The 25803-nt window shown below is 40.0% G+C and overlaps 1 protein-coding gene and 1 long non-coding RNA gene across 2 annotated transcripts in view; one reads left to right on the forward strand and one right to left on the reverse strand.

Annotated features, from left to right (window-relative positions):
- The window catches only part of LOC123349371 (neural-cadherin-like), a 109796-nt gene extending 84820 nt beyond the window's left edge, over positions 1–24976 (reverse strand). The window contains exon 1 of the mRNA XM_044987382.1: positions 23953–24976. Within this exon, the coding sequence (XP_044843317.1) occupies positions 23953–24976 (1024 nt within the window). The remainder of the gene's footprint in view (positions 1–23952) is intronic.
- Positions 42–1996, forward strand: LOC123349377. The gene is made up of 3 exons (XR_006573513.1): positions 42–668; positions 754–865; positions 1349–1996. It is a non-coding gene; the product is annotated as an uncharacterized LOC123349377 (long non-coding RNA).
- Positions 24977–25803: the final 827 nt, after the last annotated feature.

The raw sequence follows: 25803 nt of genomic DNA on the forward strand, positions 1-25803 counted from the left end.
CCAAGGCAGCCAGTCAGAGAGACCTTGGGAAAAAGGGGAAGATGCAGCTTGTGTGTTCAGCTGTGACAAAGAGTTAACGGGGGCCCACAATACTCAGGGGGATTAATTGGATAAACAGTTCTGAGTAAGGGTGATAAAACAGGATTAGAGTGTGCTAGCATAGCTCAAAAATCCTCACCAAAAGGCTGCCAAGGCAGATAAGCACCATCCATGTTTGGTAAGATCCGGCATCAGACTTCACCAGGCAGTTGGAATCGCTTGTCAGAACAGGTCAGAAGTCTTTCCCACCTCCTGTAAGCTCTGACAAGTTTGTAAGTACTCCATCCTCAGCTTAGTTTGCTCAGACAGACAGCAGGCTCAAAATAGCAGTCACTAAATTAGAGGCTGGGTTAAGATCCTTTGAAAATCTGGATCTGGAATCATGGCAAGTTTAGTTTAGATTGTCATCTTGTTAACCCTGTTCAGGGAGTACAGGTTATTGGTTTATCACCAGTCTCTCTCTGGGCTCTGGAAAACAATGCCCTATTGTGACTTGTTAACCCTATATATTCCAAGTTCTTTTCACTGCAGATGGATTTCTGGTTCTTACCACACGTGCTTATAAACTCAATTAAAAAAACACTGAAAGATGCCAACTCTCTTCACCAGACAGGAAGAAACAAACACAGGTACAAATTCCCCTCCTATCTATCAGTCACTGATTATCAGCTCTTTGAATACTGATGTACAGTACTTGATATATATTTTCTACAGAGAAATATATTTCAGCATCAAAAGAAGCTGCGGAAATCTAGATCAGGACTGACATCAGCCCTAGCAAACCCTATTAATCAGAAAGTAGGAAGACTCAGAAATTTTCCTCCAGGTACTTGTGAAGATATTGAATAGCCTCTGAGCTATTAAAAACACAAGATCAAAGCTTTCAGCAATATCTTGGCAACCTCTGAAGTATCTGAATACCTCAGAAACTCTGATGGGATAAACAATCAGGGCCGGCTCCAGCTTTTTTGCCACCCCAAGCGGTGAAGCGGAAAATTAATAATAATAATAACAAAGCCACGATCAGCGGCACTTCGGCAGCAGCTCTACTACGTCGCTTCGCTGACGGACCCGCTGCTGAATTGCCGCCAAAGACCTGGACATGCCACCCCTTTTCATTGGCCGCCCCAAGCACCTGCTTCCTTCACTGGTGCCTGAAGCCGGCCCTGTAATCAATATAAACCACAATGCAGACAAATCAAGAGACACGTCCGTGCACTGAGATAAAATGTCTCTCTTGACCAATGTATCAGCTGCATATGACCCTGTAAGACCCTTTGATTAACTTAATCTTTCTATATCAACCAAGGACACGCTGGTTCAGCATGCAAAAGTACCAAATATGCCCTCATAGTTTGACATGATTTGACTTTGAGATGAATGTGGGTGTCAGACAATCAAGATAACGAGAATACTACCACCATGAAAGTTTTGCCTTCACCATGTACCACCCATTCTAGCAAGAACTGTTGCAGAGATACTGTACAGGATTGCACTTTTCTGCACTGAGACCTACAAATATGACCTGACATTGTAGAAACAATTTCATAGTATCCAGTGAAGCATAATCAGACAAGGAATTGCCAGAGGATAGTGAAAGTGATGAAAAGACTGACATGGACAATAATGTGTAATGCATGTATGTGCGGCAAGACAACACATTAAGAAATTTCCAAGAATATATGCATGAACTTACTGCAAAAAGCATGTCCGCACATATATTTTAGTGAATACAGTGACTATTTACAACTAGTTTAATTTTGTTCATTGTAATTGTCCTACTTGGATATATCATAAAAATATAAGACAGATGCCTTAATATCTTAATTTTAACTTACACATGTTTACATTCACATATCTTTGTTGTTTTCATGAAGATCACAACTTATGTTGCAATTGACAGGCCTTTACCTGATTTTAAACAAAATGGAAGAAATCAAACATTCATTTTCTTACCCAGTGCTTGAGAATACATTATCATTTACAAAACTGACCTTTACTAAAAGATGGTAAAAGGAAATTTTAAGTGAATTATTTCTTTCAATATTTTGTTTCTTTCAATATTGTGTGTGTGAGTGAGAGAGAGAGAGAGAGAAGCAACCAGTTTACATGTGCAGTATTTCTTCTGGTTTGCAGAAGAAATAATACATAAAAAATCATCAACTCAAGACAATCTGTTCACATGTTTAGTAACTGGCACTTAGTTTATTCATGTCCAATCATGCAAATATATATATATATATGCGTCACTTTAAGTGAAACACACGTATTTACTGGATTGGAGCCTTATAATAGTTATTTACACACACAAGTAAACTGTGCTCAGAGTGAAAATCATCCCACTACAGAGGTCCTCTGCAAGCAATCTGAATGGGGCTGAATTCCTCCCAAAGAAATTTCAAACCATTCTACAAAACATCGAAAAAGGAGAAATGATCTCAATATTAAGCATTTCTTACATAGCGAGCGGTCTCATATAGACTTCCAAGCTAGAAAATTTGCAAACATCTAATATAGTAGTACCCACATCCCCAGCAAACTGTCTAAATGAAAGAACATAAAATTAAATAGTTACACACATCTAGATTATTCATTTCACCAATTTCTACTGTACAAGTAAAAAAAAAAAAATCAAATGAAGGGGAAGACACAAAACCAGAAAACACAGCAGAATGAACCTCTAATTTGCAACAGATTCTGCACAATTAAAGCCAAAAAACAAGGAGTAACATCATTGCACTTGTATTGATAACATTCCAGTGGAACCTGAGTAATTTAAAAAATGAATATAGTTATTTAAAAAGCAACATTATTTTAACACTTCCTAGCCAAAATGACATAATTGTCCTAAAATACTTTAATTTGACCAGAATTAAAGTTTTTCCTTCATTATATATATTTTTCTTCTCTGTTTAAGTTATTAAAAATAGATGCTGTGAGAAGGTGATTTTCCCACCTGTGCACGAACAGAGTCCATAAACCCTGTGCAAGATCAAAACTCACCCCTTTCTGGGGGATTGATTTTATGAACAAATGAACAATAAAGTGACAAAATCCAATCCAAGCTTTCTCCTCAGATTAGGCCACTCCTAGGGCTCCTAGTTCAGGGCAGCTCAGTCTACCCTTGAGTTTCTCTCTATCTCAGATTCAAAATCCCTCTGTTAAGGCAATGTTCACGCTGAAGCCTGCTTTCTCCCTTTCATTCCCTCCTGTTGGAGTGACCTCCTTCTAAACTTGATATTGCTGGCAAAAGTTGCAATACTGAAGTTCAACCCCAATCTCTGGAATAGGTCATTAACCTACTGGATCCAGTACCTGAACCCCATCACAAACATCTACAATCACTCTTTTTTCATGCCTAGGTCTGCAGCTCAAAACTCCAATTATCACACAAAGGGATTTTATACCCTTTCCTACCTACTTTGAATTCATGCTATGTTTAATCATGCAATATATTGCGTTTGACAAATTTGTGGTCTTTGAAAATATATTGCATGCAAAGAGTTGGATTCTCATCTCTTGAAGAAAAATGCTCTTTAAGCAAAAAAATACAATGACTTATCTGGAAAGCACTGTAGGAATTGGCCTTTTAATGGCAGAAGAATTTTTGCCAAGTAGGCTCTTTGACCCTTCTGGATCTGCCAACACATACTGTATATATTGCCCATGCTACACTGAGTCGCTATGTAAAAGTATTGCTAGACTTTACATTTGGATCTTTTATTTAGACATATAAAACATATAGCCAGAAAGCTCCCTCTAGGCTACCCATCTGAGGAAGCTTGAAAATACAAGTTATTCCAGTTAAGGTCAGAAGTAACTGATGCTCAATAATTTGACCCCAGATCCACTGGTTTCAAGGGCAGTACAGGAAGGATTTATGCATGTTCTTAAATCTGCCCACTTTGGGGGAAAAAATCCGCCTCTTTTGGATGATGCCTCGTATACAAACAGAAGACATGGAGCTCTGCAAATAAATGCTTTTTGGAGAGTGCTAGTGTAATGGCTGATCAAGCAAAGAGTCTACTGTCAGCCTCTCAGCCATATAATGTACCAGTATTCCAAATCTCCAAGTTCATCTATGTAGTTCTAAGGGCAGAACAGGTCCCATGGAGTGTATCTCCTGAGGTTTGTTGTGAGATGTTTAAAAGTGAAATACTTAACAAAGAATTAATTTTTCATTCCTGCTGCTGAAGGATGTGTGGTACTTTGTTGTGAAACAAACAGGATTAGTATAATAAACTTGATTGTTCTGAGTAAAGAATCGGAATCATTTATTATGTTTACTGAGCCAAAATGAGCTAGGCACTTAGTCTTAAGAGCTAGAAAGAGTTAGTAATAAATGGATAAGGACAGAGGCCAAGATTAGTGATTTTGAAACATCTTAAAAGGGGCCTGATTTTCAGAGTGGGGATGCTCAGCCCTTTCTAAAAATCATGTCCCACTAGGGGATCTCAAATTGAGCACCTGGAAACTAAGTGTTGTATCAACCAGGCAAGGTACTAACAAACTTCAACAGGACTTTATTTTTAAAGTGGAAACCTCTTTACCAAGCTGCTGCTGCACCCTCTGTAACTCTCACTCTGCCTCCTCAACTCCTCCCCACTCCTTCCTGTTCTTTCAGACTCTCAACAGCCAGTGCTCCCAGTTCTAGTAATTACAAACAACATCTAAACACCACACTAAGGCATCCAAAATCACTAGTCGTTTTTTAAAATTGTAGCCAGTTCTGCTCTTTTCAGGTCTCTCACTTTCTCTTTAGGTTTGTCATAGTCCATAGCCCTTGCCTGGGACACTGAAACTGAGTAAAAACTCCTTGCACTTTTTCCCCCACCCATCTTCTCACACTTTCCCCCTTCCTATTCTTACAGCCACACTAAGGCTAGAGCCAATCTGGTGTTAAACATCTTGCAGACAATATCTGAAATACTATAAATTTGTTATACATCTGAAATTACCATCTACAAAAAAAATGCATGAAAACTATATTTTATGGACTCTGCACATCTACTGCATTATGTGAAATGTAAATAATATTTAAATATTAAAAAGCCTGCTAAGAATTTCCGGCCTTCAAAGAACTACTCTGATCATACATCACTAATTTTAACCAATTAAATTAAATTTTTAAGTGTACTGGGAAAATAGAAATAACTCAAAATAATGATATATGCTAACATGATTTTCATTTGATGCAGCATTTGTAAATCCCAACCCTCATTGTGTATGTATTATTTAGACAAACAAAAAAGAGTGGGGTTTTTTGGTCCATATTTTAAAAATCACCCACTTGACTACACATTCTAAGTGTGACACAGGACAAACCAAACCTGGAAATCAGCTGTGATGAAACAGTCTGAGTTGTGATTTTAGATACTATGGGCTGGGGTTTGCCTCTAGACCTGTCTCCTTCCACATGTCAAATCATAAAAGATGCTGTCTATCTGCGAAATTCCACATATTTTCAGACTTCTGATTTCATTAGTACTGTCTGACTTTATCATCGCTCTCAAAAATCCAATGGCTACTTCTGTAAGATTTGGTTTGAAAACAAAAATACTCATATTCATTAAAAATGAAGGCTTCTCTGCATCAATGTAATTGATAAAACTGACAGTGCCAGTGATTCTGATTAAAAAAATATCTGACAATACAGAATATATACTTGAGTGAGCATGTCTCCACAATTATGGACAGACATTCTACATTCCTTGATTTTTATTGAGGGAAGAGGTATTGTATTATTATGATTAAACAATAAGGGGTGAGAAGTTAGGCTGCTCTTGGCATTTTTAGGTCATTTCAATTTAATTAAAAAATAAGATTATGGGAGCATTAAAAGCCTTGAAAGCCTTCAGGTCAATATTGCTATTGCATTCCAGCCTGCATAAAAAAAGTGTAATCTATCAGCAAATGAAGTGTTCAAGATGATATTACTTTTTTACTTTTTGAAGTTGATCAGACATACACTTGCTCCAGTTACACAGAAGTTTTTAAAAATTTTAAGTTCCATTAATTGTTCAGTCTTAGACCTACGAAAACCTTGTTCATTCTATTTTCTTGTTAATTTTTATATAACTGCTTAATCTTATTTTCTACAAAATATTTTTAAAATACTGAACTTTTATAAAAGCCCAATCCTACAACATTTGTGCATGCAAAACTTCTATTGACTTCAAGCTGAGTTAGATATATTTCCAGAAAAAACTCTCACTAAATCCCCACTCTAACCAAGAGAAATCTCTGTTTCCATTTTAATAGTTCAACAGAGATGAAAGTTACTGGTAATTGCACCCAATCTGAACATATACTTTTCTAAAAAGTAGAACAATCATGCACAAACATTTCTCCACTGTCAGTTCTGGAAACTCATGCAATATACGATGGACTTTATTCTTAAGCACAGTATTTTGCTCATTCATAAAACATAAGCCTTCTAAAGAGATAACTTTGATGGGATCGAGATGTGGACAGCCCATATTCTCTTCTAATACACTTTACCTTGCTTGTAGCTAAAACGATGTCAGTCTGTCATGTCTCTCTCTTCCTTACTCTCAACTAGCTTTAAAAGTAAAAGTTAAAGCACTTAAAATAAACCAGAAGCTAAAAGTTAAAAAATAATTATAGAAGAAGAATGATCATGGCAGGATGTATCTTAATATAAATAATAACCAATTAAAAGACAGTGGAGAGATATTCATTCTATTAGGGACACCCCAGTGTGGCATCCATCTGTTGCGACTGATAGGCAGCAAAATCAAGTAGGCCTGGACATGAAATGAAAATGTGTATATTAATAAGAACATAAGAACGGCCAACTGGGTCAGACCAAAGGTCCATCTAGCCCAGTATCCTGTCTACCGACAGTGGCCAATGCCAGGTGCCCCCAGAGGGAGTGAACCTAACAGGTAATGATCAAGTGATCTCTTTGAGTATAGGGACACCATAAACAGAGTCTAGGGACACAGAAGGCATCACAGAAGGCATCTTAAAATAACAAATCATGTCTCTAAGTAAATGATGAACTATTGCCAAAGTATGTTATCGTTGAGAGTTAACTTACATCAGTTAAGCAAGTACCAGTTGCTCTGCATTTTTACAATGAACTATCTTGAAATTGTCTTTAAAAATATACTGCTACAAGTCCTATTTTATGCCTTCAGTGACGTTTGTTTTGTCCTATTTTTTTTTAATTTTACATACATATATACTGTCACCAAAACTTTATTTCAGTAACAAGTGCTGTTTCAATGGATGGGAGAATTGGTATCTAGAAAATGTTATGGGCAGATGATAAAGTATTTCAGGGTGAAGAGACTGTTAGATTTGGGAGACTTTTACATGGAATTTAGCCTAGTTTAGCAGTATAACCAGTCAATTTGAAATGAACTGGGAGCCTCCATCCAATATCCAAATGACAAAAATGCACTACCGCCACAACTGACAGTCTTAGCTACATAGTATGCTCTTTCATATGCATCTCTACCCCGATATAACGTGGCCATGGGGAGCCAAAAATCCCTACCGTGTTATAGGTGAAACGCTGTCATATTGGCGTAGCAGTGGCAGGGCTGCAGCAGTGATTTAAAGGGCCTGGGGCTCCCCACAGCGGACGGAGCCTTGGGCCTTTTAAAGTGCTGCCCGAGCACCACTGCCGCAGCCCCAGGGTAGTGGCAGCAGGGCTCCAGCAGTGATTTAAAGGGCCCGGGGCTCCCCGCAGCAGCCGGAGCCCGGAGCTCTTTAAAGTGCTGCCCAACCCCTGCTGCTACCATGCTATATGCGAACCCGTGTTATATCGGGTCACATTATAGTGGGGTAGAGGTGTATATACACATATACATATACACACACACAAAAAAACATTAAAATTCAGTCTGAGGCAGACATCCAGCATGGAAAATGTCAGCCCAAATGGTTAAAGTCTAGCAAATAAGCAACTAAAAACAGAGTCTTATAATAATGGGAAGTGCTGAGCAACCTTTATAACAGGTGGTGCTCCAGCCCTGCCCATAATACAACTGCTCAGTCAAGAACAGTGTTTAGGCACAGTAGCATGGTATTATTGGGAATCTTGTATTGAACCTCTTACATATAGAAATCCAAGTAGATAAGTATAGATTATGCTCATTGCCATAACAATGCTATGCTACAGAGGAATATCATGTCATCAGGCAGCATGATCTATCTTTAGTTCTCTTTTCTTCTCTCTTATTGGAAGAAACAGAGGCTTTCAGTTTTAGTGTTGTCAATCATGCACTTTGCACAATGGCTAAATATAACTGATCACATTTCAAAGTATTATTTTACATACTTATATGGTGCCCATTGCCCTAGTACAGGGGTAGGCAACCTATCGCACGGGTGCTGAAGGCAGCACACGAACTGATTTTCATTGGCACTCACACTGCCTAGGTCCTGGCCACCGGTCCGGGGTGCTCTGCATTTTAATTCTATTTTAAATGAAGCTTCTTAAACATTTAAAAAACTTTATTTACTTTACATACAACAATAGTTTAGTTGTATATTATAGACTTATAGAAAGAGACCTTCTAAAAATGTTAAAATGTATTACTGGCACACGAAACTTTAAATTACAGTGAATAAATGAAGACTCGGCACACCACTTCTGAAAGGTTGCCAACCCCTGCCCTAGTGTCTGAGTGCCTCAAAACACCCCATGAGACAAGGCAGTACTATTATCCCTGTTACAGATGGGAAGCTGAGGCACAGAGAGTCTAAGGAAAGTGCCCAAGGTCACACTGGAAGCGTGTAGAAGAGAGCTGAACCTAGGTCTCCTATGTCCTAGGCTAGCATCCTAGCAACTGCACCATCCTTCTGACATATCCATCCTCACCAGATTGACGGTACTCTTCAACCAAGAATTACAAAAGTGTTAGCAAAAGGTTTTCAGACTATTTCTCATTAAGGTGATTCATTCTTGGGATAAGTTGTTTTCTGGAGAAAGGAGGAAAAATAACTACAATTTGTTTTGGCACACATCACTGCAGCAGCTGTCAAATCTGATTACAGTGCCCTAGAAGAAAACCACATTCCAGTAAGCATTAATGCACCCCCAGGGACAAACAATAAAATAGGTATGTTATGTATTATAGATTTAATCTATGTCTATGAATAAACATTGGGAAATAAAATGATTAAAACTTCTTGCGCAGTTGCATTTGTTTTTCTACATATTAGCCCAGAATGGTTCTTTTCAATTCTTTCTCTACTTGTATAGCACAGATATCTTTAGTGGACATGGAGAGCCAGATTTCCAACTGGTCTCAAAACTTGTCACTAAATTTTCATGCATAAATTTCTATTTGCACATACAAAACCTGCATTTGAATGCACAAATCAAGTATTTGTAAGTCTACTCAATGTATCTGTGCAAATGTGGATTTTGCATTTATGTGTATATACATATGCAATTTACCAGTTGCAAAATCAGAAGATGAAAAATTGGATTAAAATTTTTTTCTATAATTAATCAAATACATTCAGATATTTTTCAGTATATCTCCTTGCAAAACTGGATACAAAAATTGAATTTGCAGAGCTAAATTTTCCTCTCTGAACCACATATTAGACCTTGTCAAGCCTATTCAATTCTTCCAAAGTTCACACAACACCCACTGACTTCAGTAGAAGGCCTTGTGCATGTAGGAAGAACAGACAAGTCTTTAAGTGATAAATCAGAGTATAGAGTTTACTCTTAAACCTTCAAGTTATATTTGACTTTGTATAATTCAAATAATGTTAACAGGATTAAGTCATCAAAAACAAGTGTTCTAGTGGCCACCACATTTTCAACAAACCAACACAATTCAACATTTATTGTAATCCTTCATTGTCTTATTTAAAAAAGAGCAAATTAATCTTCCTTGTATCCACTTTCTCTAATTGAAATATGAAGAACTGATTTAAAGCTTATTTAGAGGGATTTTCAGTGTCAGCTCACTTATTTAAGCCACTCTTATTTGAAATAAAATACATATTTAAAACATTCAAATTATAGTTATTTTTACACCAATTCAATTAGAGTAAGAGGGAGACAGATGCAGACGAAATTCTTCGACAGAAAAGTTAACTAAGTCTCCAAATTTGAACTTTATTTCTTACTGTTATAAAGATTCACAGTGGAATTTCATCCATTCAAGACTGTATTAACATCACAGTTTTTTAATACTATTAACAAGCCCCCATTACTCCACTGGAAGAACATAATATTTGCATCCACCTAAGAAGCTGCCCCTACTGCTACTTCATGAATTAACAAGCAGAGTGGACTCTTCTTCAAGAGTGAAAGCACATTATCTTCATGATATCTACAATAATCTGTGATAGTTGTCTTTCTTTGCTCTGATGTATTTTGTTTCCTATATCAACATAACTCTTTTCCTCCCATGCAAACCTTTGAGCACATTTTATTTAATGAATTTGGTATTACTTTAAAGTGAATTGCAAGAAGGCCTGGATGGTTTGAGCAATTAATTATGGCCTTTCACAAGATACCAATATAAGCCTCACCAGAATCCAAGTTATCAGATGGCCTCAAAACCATCCCAAATTTTGCATCCACGAGTATGTCCTCACCATTTTTTTCAGCATGCACACAGAACAGGGGTGGGGGGAGGACACAACTGTCATTAATGGTTCCCTGAATCCCATGCCAGTTTTGCACCGGCTCTTGCTGATTTTAGGACAGCCTGTGGAATGCTATTAACTATGCCAGCTGGTAATACCAATGGACAGTATGCCAGCTGAGGACAGCCAGAGTTTGGCACACTCTTATATGCTCCGATATGCCCTCTATAACAGGGTGGTCTTCCCCTTTAAGGAATAGAAGGTCCAGAGCCAGACAGCACTTTTGGATGATCAGACCCAGCTAGGAATGAATCAAGTGATTATAAAAGCCAAGACGTTATGCAGGTTGGGAGCTGAGCAGCAGGAGGGAGGCTGGATCCTGTGGCAGGCCCTGGAATGAGAGACATGAGGGGAAAAGGTCTTTGGGCTCCAGACTAGGTTATATGTGCAACTTATGTTGAACGGGTTTTTTCTCACTGAAGAAAAAAGTGTGCCTTTAAGGAAGGGCTTGAAATGACTTGGGTATGGTGTTAGTCCTTCTGGGGATAAGAAGACAGGCCAACAGCCCTGCACCCTCTCTAGCAGATTTGCAAGGAGGGTGGCATAAAGAGAAAGCTATTGTTGCCCTTTGATGGAATCTGGTATTTTCTTCTATGCAATTTTGTTTACTTACAAGGAATGAACAAAGTCCTGCTTCTCCAAACACAGGACAAACCAAGAACAAAAGTCCCCAGGCCTCTTTAGCCAACAACAGACTCAAAAGCTCTCTCTCTAGCTTCTTCTACCAGCACACTGCGTTTGCAGTCTCCTGCTTGGTTCTCTTGCTTTTTGCCTCTCCCTCTCCATTCTTGTTCTTTTCTCAATTTCTCAGTTTCTGTGTGTCCTCTACACTCTTCCCACACACACACACACACACACACACACACACACACCTACCCCTGATCGCAATACCCAATGGAACCCTCCATCCACATGGTACTAGTTTCTGGGCAGACTATTAGGCTTTGTTTTAGCTGTGGCCCCTTAACTGTCTTTTACAACTATCTTAAATGAAGGGCTCATTCACATATCACAAACCTTTGAATGAGGTTTTAACTCAACCCATAAGTTTTCACCAAGCTCATAACACTATGCTGGCTCTATACCCGCTAGGGACTCCCCCACTCTGGGGGAACCCAAACGAGAGAAATACACTCAGTCTCTGCTCCCTTTGTGCCATGGGAGCAGCACAAAAGGAGTTTAGTGAGACACAGAATCTGGTCCTAAGGTTTTATATAAATGGAAGTAGCTGGTCTCATGATTAAGGAAGAAAGACTAAAAGTCAAGAGATATGATGTAAAAGTGAGTCTTTGCCTAAATAAGAGTAACTTTAGGAATAAGCTCAACATATCTAATAGTTGCTCAAGTAACAACTGATCACCCCCAGAAAAAGTTACTGAATGACCTTATTATCAGGATTTTCAGGTCAGACGTCATATGAATGAAATAAAGTCTACTTTGAGGCCATTATAAAGACAAAACAGTTGTTGTTGCATCTACTACTGCAACCTAAGAAGGGTCTGACTTCAATACTGTATAAGAACCTACCAACGAGTCAAATCCGTTTGCTATTAAAATTCATGAAAGACAGAAGGATCTGCCTGAATAAATAACTAAAAATAGTGGAATTTGGTTGGGATATTATAAAAAAACTTCCTATCTACAGGACATATGGAGATGCTTCTTTCTGTAGGTATTAAACTAAAAAGACAGGTTCAGTTGACCTGTACTACCTTTAACCTATCTTGGTGTAAGAGGGGAAATTATTGCATGAAATTGAGATGTCCATTATGGCAAGAAATGTGTACAGTGACCTTAAGTTATGTTGGATGAAATACTGAAAGGGATATCAAGCCAGAAACACACTTAGTCTTGCTTGGAAGTTACTCCTTTGATCAGTTGTTGGCTGTACCTGATAGATTTATTTCCTTTGATTGACGGCTCATGCAGGGACTTGTAACAGATTAGAAGAATGTGCACATTACCTTCTCTCCAAAGTTGGTTTAGCTATGAAACATTATGCCCATGGAAAGACATACTAGGATTAAGGAAGTTAAATTTGGATAGTATAGAAATGCTCGCCAACCCGTTTTTTAAAAATTCAGTTTCTCAAAAAAACCCAACTATAGTTAAATGTTTGTCTGGTTTCCATTTTTTCCTCCTCAGTTAAAATCTTAATTACACTCATAATAGCAGCCAATTAATCATAGTGGTTAGGATGGAAAGAGCAATGAATCATCTATTTCACAATGTTACCAACTCTCCTAATTTTGTAATGAGTCTTGTGACATTTTATATTTTTCTTAAAGTCACAGCTACTGGAGTCATGTGGTTATCTGAATTGCTCAGCTTCCATTTTTATTTAAAGTAAGTAGCACTCGTGGTTGGAGAAAAAAGCTTGAAAATGTGAAGTCTAAATGCTCTGAAATCAGAAGACAAATAAAATTAACTCCAAACTTTTTTTTTTAAATCTCATGATTTTTAACCACTCAGGTTTGGCACCCATACTCCTCCTTCACATTACGGGCTGCTCCCTGCACAAGGTTTTCTAGTGCATTCTGCAGTCTTGTTTTAATTGTAACAAGCAATGGAGTTTTCACCAATTACCCTTAGGTGACTATTTCAAATTCTAATAGAATGCTTTGTTGTAGGACGTTCTTCCTGACGTTTAGCCTAAATATCATCTTTCTGAATGTCATCCTAGTTACTCTTAGGGCTTGTCTTCACTACAGAGCTAAATGAGCTCTGCTGCAATCAATGCAGCGGCATCGATTTAGCAGGTATAGTGAAGACATGCTCAATTGATAGAAGAGGTGGAAGCAATGTCAGTGGGAGAGCATCATAGCGTGGACCCCGCAGTAAGTAGATCTAAGCTATGTCGACTTGAGTTATGCTATTAACGTAACTCAAATTCCGTAGTTTAGATCGACTGGCAGTGGTAGTGTAGACCAGGCCTGTGTAACACCCCTTGTATCAGCTATTGTTTAAATGGAGGTTACTTTCTTTTAACAGGAGGTTTCTTGAGATATGTGGTCCCTATCTGTATTCCACACATGGGTACACATGCATTCCATGTGTCTCGACTGGAGAATTTGCACGTAGTGTTCTTCATGAAGGTATGGATGGAACCTAGGTTGCTGCACTACAAATGTCCTGCATTTCCTGGGAAAGACAGGCCTTGACTGTGGTTCAAAGTCTGCCAGTGACTTGTCTTATCAGGCTGTTAATGGCCTGGAATCTCTCCATAGGGAGGTAAGCCTTTGATGAGGTCGAGTCTAGTGTTGTTCCTATAAAGTCTATGGTTTTCATGGGAGTCAAAGTAGACTTTGCCCTGTTTCCCAAGGATGCCAGAAGACAGAGCAATGACAAGCTTGCCAACTGAACTTCCCACAAAGAGCCAATCATCCAGGTACAGAAAGTTGATGTAGCCACTTCGTCTCATCTAGGCTGCCACCACTGAGAAGATGATGGGTGCTATTGCCAGCCCAAACAGAAGTTCTCTGAACTGATAGTGGTCTTGTCCAGAAACCTTCGGTCGGATGGAGAGGGACCTGTTCTTGTATCTATAAGAGTACCTCTTATCCCCATAGGAACTTAAGGCAATAGTTCCTTGGGCTTAGCTGCTCTGGCCTCTGCACCAAAGCTCATGTTCAGAGGGGCACGGCTTACAGACTGAGGCTGCTGTACAGGAAAAGTCCCCCTGACCTGGATCCAATTGGGGTCTCATGGTCAAACAGTCAAAGCTCTCATCCCTCTTGAGCTTGGAGAGGGGAGGAGTGGCAGATGCTGCAGTTGGTGAAGATATGAGCCTCCTCAACCGAGTAAAGACAGTGCTGGTGGTCATCGTTGACCAAGAAAGCGAGGACAGGAGACATACTTCTTAAACCCTGGGACTCTGAGCATAGTCCCTCTCCTGAGGCATGTGGGGGCAGGGGGATAGGAAGGGTCCCTTGGGGGAAAACTACATTAAGTGTAAAACTGCTAAAGCACTAAAAATTGTAAACACTAAAATCACTTACAAAATATTTACAGATAGGAAGACAAAGAAGCTTCAGACACAGAGGATTCCAACCAAGGCCATGTGGAAGTAAGAAGGAACTGGGGAAGTGGTTAGTCCTCTTATACACTAGGTACTATCACAAGGAGCGCCAAAGTGCAGGTGCAGACCAATGGACACTACTTGCACATTCTCCAGTTTCATGCGCACAGAGTGCTTGCATACTGACATGTGAAATACACATAGGGATCAGCATTCAAAGAAGAATCACCGGAAAGAGGGCAGACACTGCTGTCTTCAAGTTTGCGTCATAAAAATGATTGATATAATACAGTTGCAAAAATTGTATTTCATTATGAAATATTCTGTAGTGTCTCATAAAAATTGAAAACTTGATAGATGACCTTAAATGTTATCTATAAGATTAAACAGAAAAAAAAACAACAAATGATTTACAAAGGGGGTACTAATTATGATCTTGGCAGGCTTTTCAGGACCAATCTGGGATTGTTACATAGTTCTGTAGCATATGGGGGTGAAGTTGACAAGATAGGGCTAGTAACTAATGTTATTAGTTGTGTTTTTTTAAAAAGGATTGTACCCCAGTAACCTTCTTCATAAAGTAAAAGGCAAGGAGAGATGATAGAGAACAAGGTCTATCCTTAAAAATTCAGCAACTTCCTGAACCCAATTCTGCCCTGTGCCATTCCCACTGAAGTCAACTGGACTATTTCATGTGCTTGAAATTAAGCATGTGCATAACTCTTTGCAGACTGGTCCTAATTTTTTCAAATAAAATGTCGTTAATTATGGTTGGATTTTTGGTTTTTGTGTTTGGGATTTTTTATAAACAAGAACTAAGAAAAAATTAGATTGGGTTGATGCTTGAAATTATTTTGTTTCACTGGATAATGTAACTAGCAAACAAATAAAACTCACAAATACTACCTTAAAAGACTGGTCTTGAAGTAACAATAACTAACGGACTGTGGTATCAAGTCAAAATGTTGATTTACTGTGGGAGAAAAGTTTCAATAATTCCTTTTATTTTATTATGAAACATAGCATGCCTCAACTACATTAAAGTGTTTAAAGGCATTCCACTTAATTTTAGAAGATAGACTTGTGAATGTGAGAGGATAAATAAACCTGTGAGAAAATGAAATCAGGATGAACTGAATTCAAACTATTTAATAATCAACTGAAGTGCAACATAGTTGATATATCAGTCAGAACTGATCTCTAATCTGAAATGTTATAAACCAGCTTTAATAAAGAAAGATTCTACCCATATGTTCTACAATTTACTTCTTCCATCAGATTAACAGATTTGTGCTGAAATTCAGTTAGATCTTAAAAAAAAAAGCTGACTTCTTTATCTCAAACACTTAATTTCTACAAAGAACAGCCAGTAGATCTAAACAGCTTTGGTGCTCAAGGTCCAGTAGTTTCACAAATATATTTTTAATCAGACTGTTTGCAATAGAAAACACGTAGCATCTAAATCTCTTGTTTGCATAAACATTAGGATGGTGTTTTAAAAGTTTCTTGTATTATATTTCTTTTCATGCTGTTTACAAACCAGTAACATTCCAGAATTATAAATAACTCCTACAGTAAAGACATGCACACAGTAAATGTACATTTTTCTTTAAACATAATAGCATAAAAGTGATCATAAAAATAATTACATTTTCATAGCTAAGTAATAATTCCAATTTTAACCTAGCATTATTTTCTTTTAAGACAACTGGTAAAGTGCCCCTAGAACAGATAAGCATTTTAAAAGACAAAACATCAACCAGGAGCTACTGATCTTAATTCTTAGGGATGATCCTCACAGAATCAATACAGCTAGTAAGTGACTAAGGCCTTGGATAAAATTAAAACAGATGATACTTAGACTTCTTTAATTAAAACCTTCAGTGCTTAAAATAGGCAAATACTATAAAACTGGTGATCTTGCCACATTATGTATTGGTTTAAAGACTACAAATACACATAAAATGTAACAGAATGATGTTAACTACTTGGAGAGCCTGTCAAACATCACCCTAAGTAAATCCTCTGGTAAGAAAAAAAGTGAACGAGGGGAGATTACACAGCTAATGCCCAGGGATGAAGTAAGGTCATAGAAGCTTGAGATGACAGAGGATTACAGAGACAGGATCTTTCAAGCATTCCACACAAACATTAATGGAATCTGATGCCTTCTTCTATTAAGTGTTAGAACTGCACTAAAATATTAATGTGCCTTGCAGACTACGATCTTCTAACTTCCTCCCATGGATAAATATTTGTAATAGTGTTAATTAAATACAGTGACATTACCACTGCACAATATAGATATGGGTATTAAATCTATGCAGACATTAGAAAGCCATGAAATATACTAGTCAAATGTTAATACAAATGAGAAGCAAGAAAAAAGAATCTATGTATATGATATGTGGCTGAAAAATATAGAAAATACCAGGGAGCTAAAACTAAACACCAAATTTAAAATGTGGGCACCTACGTGTCCAGTCATGCAAACCTTTACTTATACAGAAACTTAGCCAGTGAAGGAGCATATAAAACTTTACATACAGATGGGCAGGAGAAGGATTAACACAGGACTAAGAGAAACAGGAACTACTCCAGTTGGTCCCTCCTTACTCTGAACTCTTGCACAACAGGGCTCTGTCTTGCACAAAATGAAGAAATTGACAAAGATTTGGACCAGACAATGCGGTTATATACAACTGAGAGCAGGAGACTTATTTAAAGATCAAACTGTATGTAGCAAAGGGTGGCTACAGTAAGCCATTTATTGTTTGACTGAGTTGGAAGGAATCAGGTAGTATACCTTTGGGAGAGGCTAAGCAAATGAAGGACAGTGGCTGTTTGACCCAGGGAGCGGCAGATCCATCAACATCTCTTGCCTACCCTCAACCCTGTTACCATATTTGACAAACCGCAGTCCCCACTTCCACCTATCCTCAAACCTTTCTTTCATGACCACACACAGGAAGCCTTTGTGGAGCAGACTCTGCAAACATTTGCCCATGTAGCAGAACTCATGCCACAGGTGAGACTCTCCACACCAACATGGGCATGTCTGGATTTTCCCATTATTGTGCTGTGGGATATTTGAATGCCTTGGGGTAATCAAGGGTTGCTCATGGTTCTCCTTTATTAGGGGGAGTCACCAAATGGCTGATGTTTCACCTGAAAACAGATGAATGGAAACTTAGGCTGCTGAAAGGAGATGAATGTCAGACAGTGCAGCCATGTGTGCTACCTGACTTTTGCGCTCTTCAGCAGGAAGGTTACTTAGGGAGTGGGGCTTCCCTTGAGCCCACTCCCATAGCCTGCCATGCCTGCACCTTTCTCCCTCTTTACAGAGAAGGAGCAGCACAGGAATTAATATTAATAGATTTCCACTAGATACCGGTAGATTACATGAGAAGCAAACTGTCCTCCATCCCCTCATTCAAATCAACCCCATCTACATCCAAAGAGACTAATCAATGGGTTTTGATAGAATCCCAGGGAGAGGGAAGCCTGTAATTTTGCAAGCAGTTATTTGTGGAAGTAAATGGGGACAATCTACCTTATCGGTGAGTGCAATAAAGTAGATGGACATTTACATGCCCCCATTTGCACCCACAAATAATTGTGCCCACAAAACTGCTTCCACAATAAACTGCAGGCACAAAAATGTTAGGTAGGACTTTAAAAATCAGGCCAGATACTTTGTGTGTGAAATAACAACTTACGAGAGAAAGTATTGCTTTCGTTCTTTATCACAGAGATGTTTATGATGTGTGTCTTTTACTACACGGGCTGCAAGAAAAATGTTTCTTAGAAGTCAGATACATCTTTATTTTCTTCAACTGTATTTTTCACTTGTTTTTTCTAATGTTTACAAGTAATATTTTATTAGTTTGCAAAAACTAGGTATTTAGGTTCCTAAATACCTGATTTAAGTGCACTTCTGAATGCCCAAAAAGACTTGGCTGTCCCAATTAAGTTGTCCACATTAGAAAACTGGACTAGTAGTATAACATAGAAAATAATACCTCGATCCATTATCCTAGAGAAAAATGTATACATGATAAAGGTATTTTAAACTATATTTAAGTATATGTTCTTCCTTTCTCCTTTCCAGATACATTGGAAAAACAAAAGTTGAATGGAAAAGAAGATGCAGACTATATGAAATCTAAGTTTATGAGCTGCCAAACTGCCATCAGAAGTCATCCAATTTAGAAGCAGTTGTGTCTCATACCATCAGTTTACTTCCCTTTATGTGCCAGCTTTTCATCAATTACTTCTATTATGGGTGCCGCATGTTGACAGCAGAACTTAGATAAAATAGACTGGTACATAGGAAAAGTAAACTATAGACTAGATACACATCAGGAAGCTAAATTGCATTTTTTTGGATAAAAGTTTGGCACATTTGAGACAGGACTATGTGGCGTGGCACGGCACGTACTGAGGCTGCAATGGAAAGGATACATCCTTCTGTGGAGCTAAATACTGAAGTCCTTCCTCAGAGAGAACTCCCATGAAAACTAAGAAATAAGTAAGGTCATTAGGATTTGCCCCCTGAAGTTTATTTAATAAAATTCAGTAATCAGCTGGACAAAGATGAAAATAGACTCCATATTACTATTAGACTGGTAAATAGTCCAAGAAGTGGATGGTGCCATTTTAAGAAGTTTTGGTGCATGCCTGGCAGCACATGTTTATCCTGCCAAATGATGCCTAGAAAAAAAAACATAAGGCAACAACTAAAACAATCTGAGATACTTTCTGCACAACAGACTTTTAGAAGATCTGGTGACTGTCATGGAAATGATGCACAGCAGTTCTCAAGAACAATCTTTTTTTTTTCTTTATACTTAGTCTTAAAGACAATGAGAGTATGTGATAATATCAAGAAGAAATAGAAATCTTAGGTTGAGACTATGCTTTTATTTATGTGGCAAAAGTGACATTTGTAGGACATTCATATTTTATTTCACTTTTTCTTGTTGTTTCATATATACTGAATGCTTATTTTTAGCCAAATCAGCTGTAAAATACTAAAAACATTTTTTAAATGTAAACGAGCAGCTTGTGGAAAATAATTTAAATTGAAAGCACGGGACTATGTGTAGTGATTGCACTTAACGTTTACCACTAAAAAGTAGTATAAGAAATAATGTTAATGTATAAAACAATATGTAAAAATCAAATAAAATAAATTTCAATGGGATTTTGAAAATTATCAACAGGTGTATAATGCACAGCAGTATTCTTACATCCCTACTCAGTCTCCTTATATATAAATAGTGAGTATGATTTACCATACCATATCTAGTGCAGTACCTGAACACCATAGCATAGCCACAATGCAGACTCTCCTTGATTTTGTCTGGTTTTAGTTAGAACCTTTGCAATGTATTCTGTGTATATAATTATTCATATCCTTGGGAACAACCTGATATTACTGTGTTTTACCATTATTGGCTAATTTAGATAATTTGTAGACTACAAATGAATTGTAAAAAAAACCATGGAGAAAGAGGGCAGAATTTGGATTCTAAAACATCTAAGAGTGTTATCTTATCTTTGACATTGTTGCTTGGCTGTGGAGACTAATGCAACTGCCAGGTGACAGCAATTAGGAGGCAGAAAGTAAAAAATAAACTAAAGGAATTAATTCCACTTTATACCACCTGAACATTGATCAACTTCTAAAACTATAAGCACTCTAGTATCAAAAAACCTTCAGTGCTAGGATATTTATTGACATGTTCAATGATTTAGATAAGACAATATGAAAGCTGAGAGCAAAACAAATAATTGGAGAAACAACCCAAACTGATATGTGCATTCTCAGTAAAATATCTCTCTTTGTACACATTTTAATCCTGAAAATTCACTTCTGCCAAACTTATGAAAAGGGAATCAATATTCTTTATCTATAATCATCCTCATGTTCCTTATTTAAAATTCATTAAAACACAAAACCATCCCCATATGTGCATGGTTTTAATTATCAGAGGGGTAGCCGTGTTAGTCTGTATCCACAAAAACAACGAGGAGTCCAGTGTATAATATTTGTATCTGTAATTTTCACTCCATGCATCTGAAGAAGTGGGTTTTTTACCCACGAAAGCTTATGACCAAATAAATTTGTTAGTCTTTAAGGTGCCACCAGACTCCTCGTTGTTTTTATGGTTTTAATTGATTACCTGCATGATCTCTTTCCTTGCCCTATCCTCTCCCTTCTGTTTGCCTCCCTCCCTTCTGTCATCTCTGAAGTTTGGAATAGAAGCTCTTTAAGTAAGGAACTGTAGCTTTTATATCTTCTGTGGAACATTTAGCACATTTTTGGGATGCCATGAAATAATAAATGAAGTTTATCAGTCTTGAAAATGTCAGTTCAGTATTAATCTTTGTCTGACCAAAAGAAACTACTGTTTAAAGGAAGCTTTACTTTTAAACTTATGCTTAACAGCACAGAAACTTGAAATCAGCAGCACCAAAGCAACACTATCTGCACTGCACACCATTAATTACTGTCAGCTCAAGTCTTTTACAGTCACAATCTAGTTCCTTGAAACCTATTATCAGTTCAGTGATGCAACTAGAAAACATAACAGGCTAACTGTTGAAAGTATGGTATAGATCCAAAAAAAAGCAAGCTGGACAAGTTGTTTGTTTAGACATTTCAACTTGGTTAATGCAAATCGCCTAGAATATAATATATCACTCTATCATGCAATGGGCTTTTATTCAAGAGCAATTTCAGAATGCTGTCTATTCAGACCAGATAAGAGTAAAAACCCTCTCAGAGGTAAGGCTTTTAGTCACCGGGGGCAAGGTTAGCTACCACTTTGCCAACGGCATCTCTTTGATACTGACAGAAAGAACTGTAACAACAAAGGGATGAGGTTGGGCTACATGATAGAGTGGGTGACAATCCCAGAAGTTCACTCTGATTGACCCAATAACTTCTGTCACAGTCTCTGATTAATGAGAGCCTACATGGCATAGAGCCTTGTTCAGGATTGAGTTATGAGGATAGAACACAGGAAAAGCTCCTACTTTGAAATTTAGTCTTTCACCTCTAGATTAGTGGTTCAAACTCAGCCCAGCATACTGACCAAAAGTCATAACACTATGGCCAGCACCTACATACTACAATGACAGGCTCAGCAGAAGCAGAGAAAGAAAGAGACAGAGATCTGATTTTGATAGTTGATCAGTGACCTACATGAAATGAGTTTGTGATCTCAGTCCAGTTCACAGGGGACAAGCATCCATGTAATCAAAACTACCAACATTAATTAGAACCCATACTGGCATTCTCAGCAAGGAATTAACAGGACTAGAGAATAAACTACCTTCTCACTCCTCTGCCCTCCTATAAGGGGAGGGGCAGAAGTGTTTCTAACTACTCCAATCTTTGCTATACCTGTTCTGTGGCTAGAGGAAGTGCCTATCCACTGCGGAACATCTGGTAATTTTCACTTAGAATTAAAGAAAAAAAGCCAACCTAGAGCTTTCCGCAGAAATCAAACAAACTTATTTCAGGTGAAAGTTATTTCCCAAATGTCCAGTTTCCATATCAAACTAAGATTAAAATAAAAATAAAACCTAAAACACAGTATGAAAAAGATTAAAAATGTAAAAGTCTACTTACTAGATGTCCAGGAGTAAGCACTATATTCTCAATTATAAATCTGCTTAGTTACACTTTCACAGCTCCAAATGAGAAACCAAGTAAAGAAAGAATTGTGTTGCTTATTAATTCACATTTGAAATAGGAATGTAAAAAAAAAATCAGATGAAATCAGTCAAAAGGTGAATAAAATAGTTTAAAATATTACACATATTGTTTACTTGAATAAGATTATTTATTTTGAGGGTTTCTGGTGATAGTATAAACTGCATAAGGATCCATGAATCATCAGAATCCTCACATAAAAATTGAGCCATACAATATATAAACCATGTTACCAACCTTGCAAACAGGCATATGCTTAACTTGAAGCATGCCAGATGCCAAGTCTCATTTACCTCAACAGGACTACTCACATGTTTAAAGTGAAGCACATGCAGGATCAGGGCCCCAGGAAATATTTTACTTAAATATATTGAGTTATTTTTACACTAAATATACTTTACTGGAAAAAATATATATATACACACAATTTACCTCATTTAATTCCATAATATAATTTTGTGTGATCGCCTATAAATTTAGCATGCTGCATATTGATATCACTGATGTTTCTGAACATTTCTAATTGCTTTTAAATATTCAGCCATCATGGTATCCTTACATCTTTTTTTACATTATACCGAAAATTATAGAACTGTAAAGCCTGTACATTAAAACTGTCACTCTTCCAGGTATCTATATAATTTTTACATTACTGATTACTACAACTTAGACCAGTGGTCCCCAACCTTTTTGGCTGGTGGGCGCCAGCCGAAGGACCACTGCGGTGGTGGAGCACCCACCGAAATGCCACCGAATTTCGCCAGCATTTTGGCGTGGACGCCTTTCGATGACGCCGCTTGTCGACAGCAAGCGGCGTCATCGAGAGGCGTCCCCGCCGAAATGCCAGCGGGTGCTCTCCCGGGGGCCAGGATGCGGGCGCATTAAGATGCCCCCGCGGGCACCGCGTTGGGGACCACTAACTTAGACTATGTTCTAAATTACACAGTAAAAACTCCTTCTGCTACATAACTGTTCCATCATCATTTTGGAATTAGCTATGTCTTAAAAGCTAAATGCAAGCAAATCTCTAATTTTCCTTGCTAAAACAGGGTCACCACACATGTTTAAATTTTTGACAGATAATTTCCACCCTCTAATTTAGCAAAGTTCATACAAGACCAAGTAGCAAGTTGTATAAAAAAGAAACTGTTATGCTACTAACTGTGTGACCTTGACAAAGGCAGACACCTGTATATTTGTAATAGCCTTGGGTGTTTGCATCTATGTATAAGTGCACTTATGAAGGTATGTACACAGACTTGTGAGCTTGCCTATTTGCATTTCCATTGCACTTATGTATATGCACTTGTGTCTGTGTATGCACTTTGCTATGTACTAGATTCTATGCACACATTTAAGTGCCCGTGTATGCATGGATGTGCGTGTACAAGGTGTGTGCTGGCCTGTGCATATCCACGTAGGTGTGTGTGTGCACACTCAGTGTGCGCTCATGTTCACTGCGCGCACGTCAGCGCGAGCACTTCTCCCACGCCCGGGGAGGGGGCGGGGGTGGCGGCGGTACCTTGCCTCTCCTGGACGCGGAATATGAACTCCCAGATGGCGGACGCTTCCCTGTCCAGGGTCCTGGCGAGAGTCACGTCCCCGCTCTCCCTGTCCACCCGCAGCGGGGACTCCTCTGCGGGCGGAGACACCAGCTCGAACCAGGCTGAGGCGAACCTGGCCGGGGCCAGCGTGGTCAGCAGAGTCCCGGGCCGGGCATCCGCGGGCAAGGAGAGCGCCAGCGGGGAGTCGGGCTGGAGCGGGGTCCGGCGGCTGCGCTGGGGCGGCGGCGGCGGCAGCTGCTTGACCTGCGGCAGCACCTCGATGTCCAGGGGGGCGCTGAGCAGGGGCGGCTGCCCGCGGTCCCGGGCGAAGAGGCGCAGCGGGATGGGCGCCCGCACGTGGAGCAGGGACTGCACCAGCAGCACGCGGCCGCTGCGCGGCACCACGAAGAAGTGCGCGCTGCCCGGCCGGGCGAAGTAGCGCAGCTCGGCGTTGGCGCCCGCGTCCGGGTCCTCGGCGCGCACTTGCCACACCTGGGACCTGAGCGCCAGCGTCTCCTCCACGCGGAGCCGGGTGACGCCGCCCGGCGGGCCGGGGCCGGCCAAGCGCGGCGCGTTGTCGTTGGCGTCCAGCACCAGCACGGTGAGGGTGGCCAGCTCGGCGGGCGGCGCGCCGCGCGGCGGGCAGCGCTTGCAGCACAAGCCCAGGCGGAAGGCGTAGAGCGGCCGCGCCTCGCGGTCCAGCGGGCGGCGGGTGCGCAGCCACACCTGGCCCGAGCGCGCCTGCAGCGACACCTGGAAGTGCGCGTGGTCCTCGCCCAGCAGCTGCAGGTGCCAGCGGCGCCCCTGCACCTTGGCGCACCAGGGCTCCGGTCCCAGCCGGGTCAGCGGGATGCTCAGCCCGCTCACCCGCGTGCCCGCCGGCCAGTTCTCCGGGACGTGGCCGCGGAATGAGGGTCTCCGTCTGGGGGCGGCGGCGGAAGCGACCAGAGCCCAATACACAAGCAGCCAGCAGGGGAGCCGCAGCCGGCCAAGGCAGCCCATGTCGCCTCCGAGGGCGCGGGGGGTCCCGCCTGCTTGTCGCTCCCAGAGCGGCCGCCGCTGCTGCCGGGCACCGAGCTGGCTCTGCTCCCTTCGCTGCCAGCGTATAGTGCCGAGGCGTGCTTCGCTGGGCGGCTTCGGAGGAGCTGAAGGGTCAGGGAGGGGCCAGGGGGCGGGGAGCAAGGGGGGATTAATGCTGAAGATCCCCAGGGATCTGGTGGCCCATCCCCCTTGCCACTCCGTCTCTCTCTCCACACGCTCCCCGTTGGAGAGGCTGGCACAGCCACATGCCCTGCGGAGGTCTCCTCTCGCCGCTCACTACTGCTGTAATGGCACGATAAACTTGCAAAAGTTTTGCTCAAGTGTAAGATACGCAGCCGCTGCGCTCTCTCGGAGAGGGACCCTAAACAGTGGCTCATCCCTTCTGTTATTAGTGCTTATTCCTGAGCCGCGGGCAGGATGCTGGGTAGTGGGACGCACACACGCTCCCCCCGCCCCCCGTCCAAAGTCTCTTCTGTCTCACACCCACACACAGACAGATACGAACAATACAGACCCTAGGCACAAACACCGTGTGAAAGAGTTTCTCCCCCTGATTCTCACACAGTCTCTGTCTCCTACAGAGCTCTGGACACTCTCACATCCACATTCAGGGGCTCACCAGGTTATTATGTGAGGGTCACACAGACATGAACAAAACAGAAAGCAACTGCTATAGAACATATAATTTAAATCTAGCATTTTAGAAAATTACACACACCTTTCTGCTGCAACATAACGTATAGTAGAGGGTCTACTATACGTTATATTGCAGCAGAAGAACCCCACTT

This window comes from Mauremys mutica, chromosome 14 (assembly GCF_020497125.1).
Source record: "Mauremys mutica isolate MM-2020 ecotype Southern chromosome 14, ASM2049712v1, whole genome shotgun sequence".
Taxonomy (NCBI): domain Eukaryota; kingdom Metazoa; phylum Chordata; order Testudines; family Geoemydidae; genus Mauremys; species Mauremys mutica.